Source organism: Thamnophis elegans, chromosome 2 (assembly GCF_009769535.1).
Source record: "Thamnophis elegans isolate rThaEle1 chromosome 2, rThaEle1.pri, whole genome shotgun sequence".
NCBI classification, from domain to species: domain Eukaryota; kingdom Metazoa; phylum Chordata; class Lepidosauria; order Squamata; family Colubridae; genus Thamnophis; species Thamnophis elegans.
In genome coordinates, this window is record NC_045542.1 from 20948354 (window position 1) to 20963549 (window position 15196).

A 15196-nucleotide genomic window follows, 5' to 3' on the forward strand; every position below is an offset into this window, starting at 1 on the left:
GCACGCGTGCCATAGGTTCACCGTCACGGGTCTAGGATGTATTGCTTAGAATGACATCTACTTTGGACACAAAATGGGGGTCATGGGTGGATGTGACTATTTAGTTCAACAGGATGGCTGATAAACATTGTTGGCCGTATGACAGTTGGGGAGCGTTTGGAAGTTTGGCCAGATATCAGAATCATGGATATGACAGAAACAGAGAAACTATATAGAATAACTTTTATTTTCCTCCCCCACCCCCCCTCTTCCTGTATGTTGTTAACTGCATAGAGGCACAGAGCAGGGATCTCTAACCTTGGCAACTTTAAGCTTGGAGGACTTCAACTCCCAGAATTCTCCAGCAAACTTTGCCAAGGTTGGAGATCCCTGATATAGAGCATATTTTATTTTTTAAGAAAGTGTTTGTGATTTACAAAAATATAAATAACAGCAACACGGTTTCTAAGGCAGTTAATTATAGATAATACACACGTACATGCGGAGAGAGAGAGAGAACGGTTTCAAAGGTAGCTGCGGAAATCTGCAAAAATATTTTCATGAAAAGAACGATGGAATTCCATTACCTATCATGTCTTACCTGTCTTCTGCTGATGGATTCTGGGTGAGTTTTATTGTTGTTTCTGTTTTTTCTTCCTGTCACCACTGAATACTTATTTTCAAATTCCATAACGATCCAAACATGCTCAAAAATTAAATAGGATTTCTTTTAAGTTGATTTTTTTTTTAATATGTGTTATTTTGAGCACCAAATCTGGATCCATTTAAAATGTCTGCTAACATCTTCCTCCCTCCCTTTCTCATTTTTTCTTTTTGAGAGCAGAGTTGTCATTAAAAAAAAAGCCTGGAATAACAACAACTTGTGCAATTTTCCTGTTTCTCCCATTGTTACAATTTTGGCAACAGCTGGGCTCCCCGGGTCTGCTGCTATTTGTTCAGGAATCAAAAAACAGTCGAGCCGTTTGAAAAAACGCTCCAGATTGTCGTCTTCCGAGAGGCCTTTAAAATATAAACGCCATTTTGTAATTAATTCCTGAGCAGCCTCTGGCTCTGCTGCGCAATGTATCATGGCAGTTGTACATGGAGGAAATCTAACCTCCCTTCCTAGAGGGGGATTTTATACAGGCAGACTTTCCTACTTGGGCTGAAGCAATTGGATGGTTTACTCTGAATGCGGTGTGCTTCACACACAATAGACAGGGGAATGGAGGTTGCTCAGGGATAGGACTCACACAAAGTTTCCGGTTCAATCTACCACATCAAAAGATTTCTACTTGAAACCCTGGCAGTGGTTGTCTTCATGCATTGCACAGAGTGCTTGGCAGTTGGCAAATCTGACTTCACACACCTGGACCTGCCAAAACAAACCCACATTAGAGTTTAATGTGAGGTGTCAACCCACTCAGGATGAGGAACTTGTTACACTCTGGATGTTGTTGAATTACACGTTGGTGTTGTTTATTATTGTACGCACTGACTTAGCTAGCTGGGAATTGTAGTTGAGCATTTGGGCAAGAGCAATAATGGCAACTTGGCAAAACTGAACTAGATAAGCCAACTGGCCCAGTACAGATAGTCCTTGACTTAGGATTGCAATTGAGCCCAAAATTTCTATTGTTAAGTGACATATTTTTAAATGAATTCTGCCCCATATTATGATTTTTCTTGCCATAGGTGTTAAGTGAATCACTATGGTTGATAAGTTACTAACTCAGATGTTAAGTGAATCGGGGTTCCCCATTGATTTTGCTTGTCAAAAGGTTGCAGAAGATGATCACGTGACCCGGGACACAGCAATGGTCATAAGTATGAACCAGTTGCCAAGCATCTGAATTTTGATCACATGATTATGGGTGCGCCAAACTATGAGAACTAACTATGAAAAATGATCGTAAGTCACTTTTGTTCGGTGCTGTCGTAACGTTGAACGGTCCCTAAATGAACTGTTGTACAATTGCAATCCTAAGTCAAGGACTATCAGTACAAAGTGACTTTGGGTATTCTCATTGATAAAGCAGTGGTGATGGAGTGTTGGACTGGCACCAGAGAGATCCAGGATCAGCCACAGAAGCAGCTGGGTGTTTTTGGACCACATGCTTCTTCTCAACTCAGCCTAACTTACACGGTTGTGAAGAAAATTAGGATAACTTTGTTTGCTACCTTGAGCTCCTGAAAGAAAGCTGGCTGCAAGTTAAGGAGAAGACTCTCCTTGCAGCATCAGCCAGCCCATTCACACCTGCATCTTGTCATGTGATGACGTGCATGAATGAGCTTGTCTGTAGAATAAATGGGTACATCTGCCAGAGGAAGTCAGATTGCTTTTGGCTCCTTCAGCCATGTTGGGCTTTGTCTTTGCTAACATGAGCCAGATAAGAGACAGGGGAACTAACTAATTTAAGGGAGGACAACACCAAATTTTGTAGATTCCCCATTACTATTCTTCAGGCCATTTTGTGTGACTTTGTGTATCTACCTGGAAACTGGTTTTGTGCAGTTTTATGATAATAAAATGTGAACCAAGAATATAATGAGGATGTCATGGGATTTTCTCCGGTGGCTTTGCCAAAATAATTTCATAGAAGGAAGATGGAATGGAAAGCTTTTTGGGGAGTGTAAATCCACTGTTTTCAAAAAGCTTTTAATGAATGTCTCCCTTCAAATTTTTAGTATTCGGATAAACTTCAGCTTTTAGAGTTATTAGGTGATCTTTTTTTAAAAAAAATTAAAGAGCAATTGCTATAAATGATGGCTTATTGGGGCTAAGAAAAGTTTAAAGTGGTGAGCACATACTCCTCAAAAATGTAGCCACTGTTGCTTTAACTTAGAGATGTCAAACTCGGACTGGATGTGTCACGTGCTGGGCATACCCATCCCCGGTTTAGGGAAGGAAAAAAAGTTGTGAAATGTCACATGACAACAATGTGATGCTGCAAATTTGACACCCCTGCTTTAACTTATTCAAGAACGAAAACCTTAAGTGTTTGGCTCTCCAATATTTATTTATCTATTACATTTTTATCCCACCTTTATTTTTTTATAAACAACTCAAGGTACTGAATATACTTAATATCCCTTCTCCCTCCTATTTTCCTCACAACAACCTTATGAGGTAGATAGACTGAGCTGAAAGAGAGTGACTGGCCCAAGAGCACCCAGCTGGATTCCATACCTAAGGTGGGGCTAGAACTCACTGTCTCCTGGTTTCTAGGCCAGCACCTTAGTTACTACACCACCCTGGCTCACTAATGGCAAAGTACATAGCTGAGGTTATAAAAATATATTGCCAAAGTGCATGTCTGAGGTTGTACAAATGGCTCATCCTTAAACATAATTTACGTTTTTCCCCAGTTTTTCAAGTTCTCTCTGTCTTCTGCTAACCCTTCAGCCAGCCTTCATTGAAACTGGCAAGGAATGGGTCCATTGGCCAGAATTTCTTGTTTCCATTTCTTTGTTTCCAGTGTAGCATAAAGTAGTCACAAATAAAGGATACGTTGCAATGTGGTTTGTTCAGCTTAATACAGTGCAGTCCTACTATTTTATTTTTATTTCTGTTCTTTGAACCAGGCTATCATGGCTTACTCAGCAAAAAGTGGTTACATTCTAGCTAGGTTGATGGGCATTAAGATAGATGTGTTCATTTACATATCAGCACATTTAGCAAAAACAAATTGTTTCCTGTTAAGGTGTTTGGGGAAAAAACAAAAAGAAGGAAGTACTGCCTTCTTAATCCTTTCCACCTGACCAGAAAATAAAATAATAACAGAATAACAGAGTTGGAAGGAACCTTGGAGGTCTTCTAGTCCAACCCCATGCTCATTCAGGAGACCTTATATTATTCCAGACAGGTACACGAAACAAAATGTTAAAAAAAATATGATATTTATGTAGTTACTTACCAAGCACATCTAAATTATAGTAAAGTAACCAAAAATATTTTTACAATCTCCAAGGTATGTCACAATTTTTGAACACCCCTAATATTTGGAAATTGAAAAATTTGACATGCCGTACATTCAGTCTCTTCTTAAAAGTCCCCAGTGATGGATTAGCCAGAACTTCTGAAGGGGCCATTCCACTGGTTAATTGTTAACCAGTCAATAGAGAATTGGTTAGAAAGAGAAGATGGTGGCTGTTCTTGGTTAAAGGACAGAATAATGGAGGTAAGACAGCCAGCTGAAATAATGCAACAAATGGAGAAAGCACATGTTTGCACCTTAAAAACAGCTCCGGGATTTGTTATAATATTTGGCCTCACATACACTACAAGTGGAGCATAAGTGGAAGAAGGCTGCACCGATTGGAAAAAATCTCAGCAGTGTGGTGAAGATAAGAGTATAGGAAGGGCTCATGGGAAAAGCAATTTTAGAGTTCCTCTTCTTTACTTTTTTTCCTCCTAATCCTCTAATATCACAAGGCCCATCTTTAGTTCATATTGTAGATGTAAGCAGTAGAACATTTTAGGCACATCTATTTATTTGTATCCTGTTTTATTATTTTTATAACTCAAAGCGGCAAACATATCCAACATACCTTTCTCCTCTTATTTTTCTCCACAACAACCACCTTGTGAGATGGGTTAGGCTGAGAGAGAATGACTGGCCCAAAGTCACCCAGCTGGCTTTCATGGCTAAGGTGGGACTTGAACTCACAGCCTCCTGCTTTCTAACCTGGTGCCTTGACACTAAATATAGCCGGGCTACAACTGTCAGCCTTCGTTGTCATTGACAGTGCAAAATCGAGAGGGCTAATTTTACTGTAGCCCTTTTTTTTCCTTTCTTTTAAGTTCCGTAGGGCCAGGAATCCAAAAACAGTATTTTCCTGTTTCTTCCATATTGTATTGCCCATGTAAGAATCACAATTGCAGAAGTGCTTTTATTTTCTGCTCGGAAAAAGTCCCATAGTGTAGAGAACATACATGTGGAGAGAGGCAGAATATAAGTAACGGTGGGCTTCAAAAATTTTAGCAAGGGGTTCTCTGCCTAGTTGCTGGGAGGGAGTGACCTACTCGGCTGGGGGGATTTTTGCCCTCCCCAGGCTCCGGAGGCTTTCCTCGAGCCTCTTGGAGGGCGAAAATGGCCTTCCCAAGCTCCATAGGCCCTTTAGAGCCTGTTTTTTGCCCTCACCAAGCCTCCGGGCACACCCGCATCCAAAATAGGCTGCATGGAGCCTCCTGGGAGGGGTGGGGCAGAGTGAGCGGGGCCACCCATGAGTGGGATTTGGGGGTTCTCTGAACTGTACAGAATCTTAGCTAGAGGTTCTCCCCAACCCCTGCGCACTCCCAGCAGCCCATCCCTGGATATAGCTAGTCCTTCACTTAAGGTTGCTCAGTGACTGTTCATAGTTACAATGGATCTTCCTGGGGATATTTATGACCCAGTTTTCTCACACCCAGCCTTTTGACAACTGGCCTGCATTTATGCCTTTCTGTTACTGTTATATGACCATATATTATTTTGCCAAAATGTGGCATTTACTTCCAGCTTTTAGCAAAACCAATTCATAGTGAACAATTGGTTTGCTTAACGTCCACAGCATTCACTTAACAACTCTGGTGGTCGCTTTGTGTATGCCATAAAAGTCATAAAATCAGGTTGGTCGCATAGATGACTTGCTTTATAACCATGACTACTTACAGCTGTAATAGACAGGCTTAAGATTTATGGTCTTAAGTCGAGGCTATCTGTAAATTCCCTATACCCATAAATAATACTATAGGCCTAAAGAGTAGCAAGTTTTAAGCATAGAGAGGGAAAGCTTTTGCAAGATATTTTGGTCCATGCTTCCAAGAGTGTGTTCGAAATAATTCGGCATTGAGTTTTTAAAATCCCTCTTATTATGAGGGATTTTTATTATGGATGTTTGTCTTTCACAGATAAGCATTTTATGATACAATCAATTTATATTTTCAGTTGAAGTGGGCAGAGTGAATGCATTGTACCTTTTCCCAATTAATATTTCTAAACCAGCAGAAAGTATGTGCATTTAGGGTGAAAGTACTACAGAGAAAATTGTTTTGATAGTGACACCTTTTTCTCACCCAGTTAGCATGTTATAAAGATTTGTGATTGAATTTGGGACAATTTTTGGATAGTAATTAGGATCATTCTAGGCTTTGGGCTGTGAAACTAAGAATACAGAAACTGGTTTGGAAGAGAAAAATCTCCAAAAGGCAGAATTTCTATTAGTGAGAGAGGAAGTTGGATATACTTTTGAATATGAGCAGATCTACACAAATGGGCATAGAGGGACAAAGTGTGGGCTGTCCCCTTGCCAGGTATTTTGTTTTCTTTTGTTCAAAATGCAGGGCAGGAATTAAAATAGATTCTGATAATTTTTTAACACCTTAAAACATCTGCTAATGGTACAAGGGCTTTGATACTGGAACAGTATATCTAGGAGAGATTGAATCCTCCTATCTTTTTCCCTGTCTGAAATTGTTATCTGTACCTAAGTGTTTGTTGCAAACTATGATGTCACCAAAGTGTCAAAACGTGCTATGACATCATAGTGAAACTCTGTTCTTTTGTCTCTGCATTGTAATGTTGTGTGCAAGTAGGAAGGAGTAGAGTTGGGTCACAGTGTCATAATGCACACGTTCTTATCTGTCTCTTCCTCATTTTTTGTGTGACCCTGAACATTTTTTTCAATTTAATCCAAGTGAGATAGAAGATCTCTTGGTCTGCCTGGGAAAACCTCATTTTAAAGAGATCTGTATTCTACTATTAATGATATGAGATATTTATGCTTAATAATTATTGCTTGTTTTTGCTCTCTTCCCTCCAGATCTCTCTCTCATTTTATAACCTGTTTTTTACTGTATGAGCCTACATGCTGGAATTACCTTACATTGATTAGTTCTGTACATTGTGCTGAACCATGATTTGCTTGGCCATAGTATGTTGACTAAATCATATTAGGCTGGCTTTAAATAAGTAGCTAAGCGTTGGGTGTCAAACTTGCTGCATCACGTTTCTGTCACATGACGTTTCATGATGTTTTTTTCTCATTCATGGAGCTGGGGTGAACGTGGCCTGCATGTGACCATCCGGCCCATGGCCGCCAGTTTGACACCCCTGTGCTAAGTGAAACACCCCCCCTCCAAGCTGTAGCTTGGTGTGATATCAGCCTAGTGTTCCTTATCAATTGTAAGTTTTTTCCTAGAGAAGTTTGTGGTGGTCCCCTTAAAATCAGTGTGTTGCTTCTTCATTGTGTTCCTTCAAAAGTCAGAAACCGAACATTGAAGATCTGTGATGGAAGGAACAGAGACATATTTTGGAAAGTGGAGCTTTGATTTTCATTTGAAAAGTGCTAGATGTGGAGTTTGTGAGTTTTGGCAATTCTTTGCAGAGCATTGAATGATTGATAAATTTGGTCAAGAAGGTTGATTCTTCTTATCTTATTCTTATCTTTCCAGATTTTTGGGGGTAACAAAGATATGAAAGTATGCGGACGACTCCTTGTGAAATCTCCAACATAAGGCTGACCCACATTTTGATTTTTGAATTGCGCAGTGATGCCTTCCTTCTTAGTAACCTTTCTGTCCTCATTACAATCCTGTGAAGTTACGTTCGTGGTTGAGTAGAATATTTTCGCTGGGCCATCTGTAGTCATTGACCCAAACTCAGCCAACATCTTTTTGCTGCTTTCTATGACTGATAATATTCAAAACTAATTTGCAAAGATGACAAATACATGTGCACAAATTATTTTTCAGGTCTACTTTGAGGATCAGAAATACCTATTTGAATTTACCTTGTAGGGTCTTGCTTGCTGCCAGTTGTAATATCTACTACAGATATACCTTAGCTGAACCTGGCAGCTGACAGAGAAGGCCTGTGATATAGGCATGAGAAGAAGGAGGAAGAGGAGAAGAAAAACTGGTGGCAGTAGCAATGCAGATGAAGGAAAAGAAAACATATTTTCTATAGTGCCTATTGCCAGCTTTTAATTTTGCTCCAGTTGTTGCAATATTGACTGGATTTTTCCCTTTTAAACTAGGGTTAAGGTGCAGTTTGCTGAAAGCATGAAATCAACAAATATATTTAGGTTCTAGGGCCATGGTTTAACATTTCCCAAGATAAGTTTTATCATTCATTGCCAAATTCCGTTCTTTAGTTAAATGTTAACATAAGCCTTCAGGTCCTCCTCAAAATTGTCTTATCCTGGGAAACCTTCAGTAGAGACTTCAACCTTAATCCAGAATTGAAACAATCCCTATAAACAGGTAACAAAGTTCTTCAATCAGAACTGAAGAAGCTTCTTGGATGAGAAGCGAAACGTCTTCAAGGAAAACCAGAAAGTCCAGTTGCCTTTTAAAAAAGCATCTTTGGGACAACCATGACCTGGATAACTGAGAATCTCCATAGACAATGACACCATTTTCTTGGCAATTACTTCCTCCTACCTCTCTGCTTTGATTAAATCATATAAGGGAAGGAGAATTCATAGTCTGTTCCATTATTGAACGGTTCCTACTTTTAGATTTTTTTTAAAAAATTACAGCTAAAATTTAGTTTGTAATCTATTAATCTTTTGATTTCTTGTCCTGTTTTCAACTGTTTTGAATGATACTTCCTTATATGTGACACATTTCAGATGCTTGAAGGCAACTATCATGTCTCCCTGAAATCTTCTCCAGATTAAATACACTTGATACCTCCAACCATTCCTCCACTTTGGTTGCTTTCCTCTGGGTACACTTCAGTCTGTTAATGTCCTTTCTAAAATACAATGTCTAAACCTGAATGCAATATTCTAGGTATGGAATGACCAATGTAGATTATTCAAAAGTAATGAATTCTCCTGATAGTGATGCTGTTTTTCTGTGGATGCAACAGGATTCCATGTATTATTTTTTTTTTGCAGCTGTATCATATGATTGATTGGGCCATTTTCAGCTTCTGAGTCCCCAAGACAACCAGTTTCTATTTGCGTGTGATGCTTTTTCTGATCCTGTATTCATATCTCATATCTGTTGTCAACCCTTCCACTTGATACAACAACTTAGCTTTTATTTAGATGACGTTGGACTAGGCGACTTGTTCATTAAACCTGGAATCAAGTAGGAGTAGTTGGGTCTTGATTGGGTCTTGCTTGCATTGACAGCTTTTATTTTCTTGTTAATTCTAAAAATATTTGGAGGATATTAGATTGTCCATTCCTGCCATACACTTTAGTCTAGTGTTGGCAAACCTTTTCGGCACTGAGTGCCGAAACGAGAGCGCATGTGTGTGTGCCGGAAACTGGGCGAGCAGCCACCCAGTGCACATGCGCACACTGAGCAGTTGCTCTTACGGTTTCTGGCATGTACATGCGCACCGGCCACTTGGTCTTACAGTTTCTGGCACGCATGCATGCAAAACCCAGCTGGTTGGTGTTCATGCACATGCCAGAACCCAGAAGAGCTCTTCTGGGTTTCCGGTACTCTCACATGTATGAAGACCAGCTGGCCGGCGTGCTCGAACCCAGAAGGACAACGGGCAATGGCTCGCATGCCTGAAGAGATGGTTCTGCGTGCCACTTCTGGAACGATCTCCCCGTTGAGATCCGGACCCTTACTACCCTTCCAGCCTTCCGCAAAGCAACTAAGATCTGCCTGTTCTGGCAGGCCTGGGGCTGTTGAATTATCCAGTCCCACTTGAGGTTACGACTGTTGTTGAATTTTAAATTGCTGTTTTCTATTTTTATTTTTGTACCCCCTCCCCTTTTTATTGTTAGCCGCCCTGAGTTTTCCGGGAATAGGGCGGCATACAAGCCAAATAAATCAAATCAAATCACATGTGATAGGTTCGCTATCACAACTTTAGTCTGTCAAAAACTAACCCGTAATGGATCACAAAATATCTGCTGACCACCAGTTCTCATTCTAATCATGCCTTGAACTTTTCAACCAAGCCCTTGGTTCCCAGATCTGTATCTCAGGTTTTCCCCCTCCCCTCTTACTCAAGTGAAAGGTTCTTTGCGACTCCTAACAGAACAAATGAAAAGTTTTCCATTAACCAAGGCCAGAGTCAGAGGGACAGTATCTGACTTTGGATGGCCAGTTTGAGGTCTAAGGGTGTAGGAGTGGTTTATTTCTGGATATTATACAATGACCTTGAGAACCAAGGGTGTCCATCCAGAGCAAGGTTTGGGTTTGATTGAGTAAAAAAAAAAAAAAAAGCAGTTCCCTTGTAGATTTGGAGATGTAAATTTGGGATATAGAGAGGATGCTTTTTTATGATAACTTCTTACCTCCTTTACATAGGAGCAAGGTTTGTTGACTTTTAACATTGGAATCTGTCTTAGACATTCTGCTTCTCTTTCTTCTGCTTCTCTTTCTTTGTATGTTTGTCTCACATACAAATAGGACTATGATTACTCAGCCTCTGAAAACTCCTTCCGTAGTTTGCAGAGCAAGCATATCTAAATATCTCTGCTATTGCAGAAGTTTTAAGACTTGAGATTTCATTGTTTTAAAGAGATCCCGTTTATTGATGGCAAAGAAACCGAAAGCACTGTGTTACTACTTTCTGTGTTGTATCATACGGAATATTTAATACAACGTGTATTACAGTTGAAGAATATGAAAAAATAGGTAAAGGTTCCCCTCGCACATATGTGCTAGTTGTTCCCGACTCTAGAGGGTGGTGCTCATCTCTGTTTCAAAGCCAAAGAGCCAGTGCTGTCCAAAAATGTCTCCGTGGTCATGTGGTCGGCATGACTAAATGTCAAAGGTACACAGAACGCTGTTACCTTCCCACCAAAGGTGTCCCCTATTTTTCTACTTGCATTTTTACATGCTTTCGAACTGCTAGGTTGGCAGAAGCTGGGACAAGCAATGGGAGCAGCGCTAGGGATTCGAACCGCTGAACTGCCGACCTTTCTGATTGCAAGCTCAGTGTCTTAGCCACTGAGCCCTTGCTCAAAAATATTTGCCTTTAAATGGAAGCTCATGGGGCTTTAGTAATGTGGCAGAATAGTCAAAACTGGCCCAATCATTTTAAAAGGTCTTGGAGCTGCTGAATTTTGGACTATCCATTGGACCACTTCATTCTCTGTTGCTTTCATACAGATGGAGGTTACATTCCCGCATGAGTCTCACTTACAGTTTGGATTTGATGGTTCATAGTGCAGTTTTTTGAAATCGCAGTGCTGTTACATTCAGAAAACCTGGATCAACTCTTTTTGTTGCAATAGAGGTCTTGCAGAACAGTTTTTATCTATTGTACTGGAATGCAGATAAACGGGGTTAAGTTTTTGAATTCCAATGGAAGATGAGCCGAGCTGCATCTTCCAGGCTAATGTGCAGTGTGAACATTGTTAATCTTCTTGCAGACCTCTCTGAAGTTTGCAAATCAGGTATAACACTAATTCTGCAGCTATAGTAGTGTGCTTACTTCTAGAATATATATATATACACACATACACACACATACATACATATACACACACACACACAGAGAGAGAGAGAGAGAGAGAGAACCATATGCTATGAGAAGATGCACTCAAGACTGTAAGTTTAGATGTTTTTCCTAATTATTTGGGTAAAGCACAGATTAAAAAGAAAAAAGTGAGAGAACGCATGTAAAAACAAACACTTGCTAAATGTAACACTGTCCAGAAATGAGCTGCTTTTTCCTATTCATTGGGATGAATCATCCCAGGATCTTGCTCAAAAGTCCAGCAATATTGGTCGCTTTCCTGGATAAATCCAGTATAAAGAATGAGTTTAAATGACTAATGCATTGTAACTAAATATGATTGGGGGACGGGGACACTTCAGGATAATCATGCCTTAGCTCTTCATATCCAGTCCTACTGGATGAACTCATGAAAGCTTACTTAGCTTGTAGAGTGCAACCTACAGTCCTGCACGGAAGTATCTAATTGGTCCAATGGCCTCTGAGTTTCCGTGCTCCTCATTGGCTGCCTATGAAATTGTCCCATTTCCTAGCATGCAAAGCCTCATTTCAGCCCATGTTTAGTAATCCTTTCTGGATATCTTCTGTCTGCAGAGACACAACGGCCACAGGTCAGATTAGTGCAGTCCTCCCCCCTTTTTTATCTCTAGATACTTCCATCCAACTGTATTTGTGTAAAGGTAGTCCTTGAGTTGTAGCCATAATTGAAATCGGTATTATGGTCATAAATTGTGTTTGTTAAGTGAGTGTCCATGTCACCATGCCCAATTTTACAATCCTTTTTACGCTAGTCATTAACTGAACCCAATGGGTCTTTTTTTTTGCTGGAAATCAGAAATGAACTGAACTTTGGAACCGGGTTGTAAGTAGCTCTGGGGAAGTCCATTGTAACTTTAAATGGTCACTAAATGACCAACTGTAAGTCAAGGATTTACCTGTAACCTACTTCATAAGTTTTCCCGGTCTTCCCATAAGTGTCAATGATGGAAGAGCATGTATGTATTGGTCAATATTTGTGGATCTATAGTGCCACCTGCTGGTTTCTCCTGAACATTGTGAGAAATGGAGGCAAGATTCAGCCTCTTCATTATTTTCATAACCTCTGACAAAATGAAGAAGCTTCCCCAAAGCTAAATATTGACTTATTGACAGCAATAAAGCAAAGAAGAGATGAGATGTATTGATGGATCCATGTTGTTGTCCCGCTCTGTGTAGAGTACATTTGAGAATGTGGAAAAGGATTCTTTAAAAAAAAAAAGTTGATTATTTCTGATTAGTCATCATCCAAAGTCCCTGAGGGTAGCCTGCCAAAAATGCTTATCTCGGTGTGTGTGTGTGTGTGAAATGTTCTCCTGAGCTGCAGACCTGTAACAAGTTCTTATTGTAACTATTCTTCTGTTTGTAGTGTTGGTGTCCAAATCTTCTCCGAAGAAGCCTCGTGGCCGGAGCATCTTCAAGGCTCTTTTCTGTTGCCTTCGTGCACAGAATGTGGGGCAGACGGCCTTTGGCAACAATCATGGGCTGCATAAGGAAGAGACAAACACCATTGCCAAGGTGAGGAAGTACGCGAGTGCGGTGACAGCTAAATCCACCCATCTACCCAGAGGGTTTGCAAATGCAATTAGTGGGCTTGGGAGCTACTTTATCTACTTCCTTTTTCTTTCTGGATTCTGGCATTCCTGATGTTAAATGGGTGTCCTTATAGGATATAACCTCTACCTGCTTCCCCAGGCATCAAATACTCACCTTGCTATTCTGTCTCTGAATGTCCTTTCTTGCTTTTAATTTTATCCAGCTTGTGTATCTCTCCTCTTTTTTAATTGCGCAAACAAACTCTTGATCCTATGCTCTGAAAAAAAATGCCAGTGGCTCTTTCTTTTGTTCTTTTATAAAATTGCCTGCAGCAGGAAAATACCTGGTTGGATTGGAATCAATTGCTTTTAGAATTGTTTTAGAAATCATGGCAGCTTTTCCTAACCCAACCGTTTGTCATTGTGTAAGGACTGACATTCCCAGAATTTGCAACTGGAGATGTTGGAAGCTGCAGTCTCAATACATCTAGAAAATGTGTCAAGAGTTTGTTGCAGAAAAATCAAATCCAGAAAGCACACACAGATAACTGATTCAGCTGGATTCATTAATATCTTTATATACATAAGAATAGATGAATAAATACCAACAGATGGTTCTTCCAAGTAAACACAAGGCAGGAGAGTTTCATTTCAGCAAACAAGCCCAGACAGACTGCTTGTTTACTTCTCAGAGCAGCAGACTGGTTAAGTTTCTGTTTCAATCCTCTGCACAGACTCCGATCTGTTTAAGCTCCCATTGGCTGACTTAGTTGCTATGCCTATTCATTGGCTGACCTTGTTCCCATGTCTCTCCCAATCATGGATATTTTAACAACATGCCCAATTAAGGAAGCCTGTGGTATCTGTACTGGTATCTATGGAGAGTGCTATAATATAGAACGAGGGAATAAATTGAGCATATTTCTCTGCTTCTCCGTGGGTTGGGAAGCCACAGCTAATGACAGGAGAGTAGAACAGTGAAAAGTAAACCCATTTTATCCAGAAATGGACTTCATTCTCTTTTCCATAGTTGTGTAAGCAGACAGAAAAAGACCTTAAATATTATAGCTGATGGCGTATATATCTTACCCTCCTTTAAAAGTACACAGTTTCTCTGAGATGTGGATGAATATCCTCTTTAAAAAGAGGATATTAATTTCCACTATTAAAATAAATAAAAAATTCATTATGCATAGCAAGGATGGGGAACTTTTTATGGGCAGGAGCTCTTAAAAACCACGTGTCATCTGCTCTTCCCTTCTTTTTTTAATTTGGCAGGTTGACTAAATTAGATATAAACCTAACAGAGATGCAGTGCAGCTATTTTGCTTGTGATTTCTTTATTTTAAAAACACGCCTGTAAGTAAGAGTGCTGCTTGATTTCCTTCTGTTGCCCCAAATGTCTACAGCATGATCAAAGAAATTAGGACTGCATTAACAGACTTAAAGTCCCCTTCATGTGTTAATCTAAAACATCCTCTAAGCTTTTCAAGCATGTAGCGCCTGTATTTTTTCAGAGTCCCTCGGCTACCTTTTCTTCATGTGCTATGGCTGTTCTGGGTGAGAAATATGTATAGTAATGTGTGAAGCCAGCCTTTGCAACACTGTTCCTTGACAGAGGCTTTGCTGAAATCCCCAAAGAATAGTATCACGGTCTCATCTTTCTCATAAACCTACATCTTTGCTCTCCTCTTTTTCCCCCCCTTTTAGTCTGATCTGTTGCAGTGTCTTCAATACCAGTTTTATCAGGTATGTGTTTGTTCTAAAGGCAAGAGAGATCTGTATCTGCTCTTGAGCCAAGTCTTCATTTTCCCTCTGGAAATAAATGGCAGGCGTAGGGAGTTCCCCATTGAGAGAAAATCTCCAGTAAGGGGCAGCAAACTATGAATTGAGCAGCAGTTCAATGGGTCTGCTGGTTTAATATTACCAGTATTTTCAGTGAGACTTAGTTGCAATTAACTTCAGTTTTGATGTGTTAATCCAAATAATGTGTGTGGCAGCAAGGAAGGAAAATAATGCAGTTGATACCCAGCTCTAGCTTGGTGGTAACAACTGTGCCTCTCTGTGTGTACGCACGCTCACACATTTGTATATGTGAACAAAGGAAAATGATCTTGCTCTGACTAAGCAAATTTCTGTTCATCTCCAGTGAAATTTGGGTGGGGGGAGGTGTGTGTGTCCGCTTGTCTTGCTGTTGAGAATGTGGCATGGTGTAATTCACAC

General features: G+C 40.1%; 1 protein-coding gene across 2 annotated transcripts in view; it reads left to right on the forward strand.

Annotated features, from left to right (window-relative positions):
* The window catches only part of CTDSP2 (CTD small phosphatase 2), a 52806-nt gene that overhangs the window by 25687 nt on the left and 11923 nt on the right, over window positions 1–15196 (forward strand). Inside the window, exons 2-3 of one of the 2 annotated variants that reach the window (XM_032212114.1) lie at window positions 12808–12956; window positions 14684–14722. In XM_032212114.1, coding sequence (XP_032068005.1) covers window positions 12808–12956; window positions 14684–14722 — 188 coding nt within the window. The remainder of the gene's footprint in view (window positions 1–12807; window positions 12957–14683; window positions 14723–15196) is intronic. The other variant, XM_032212115.1, reaches the window with a different exon arrangement.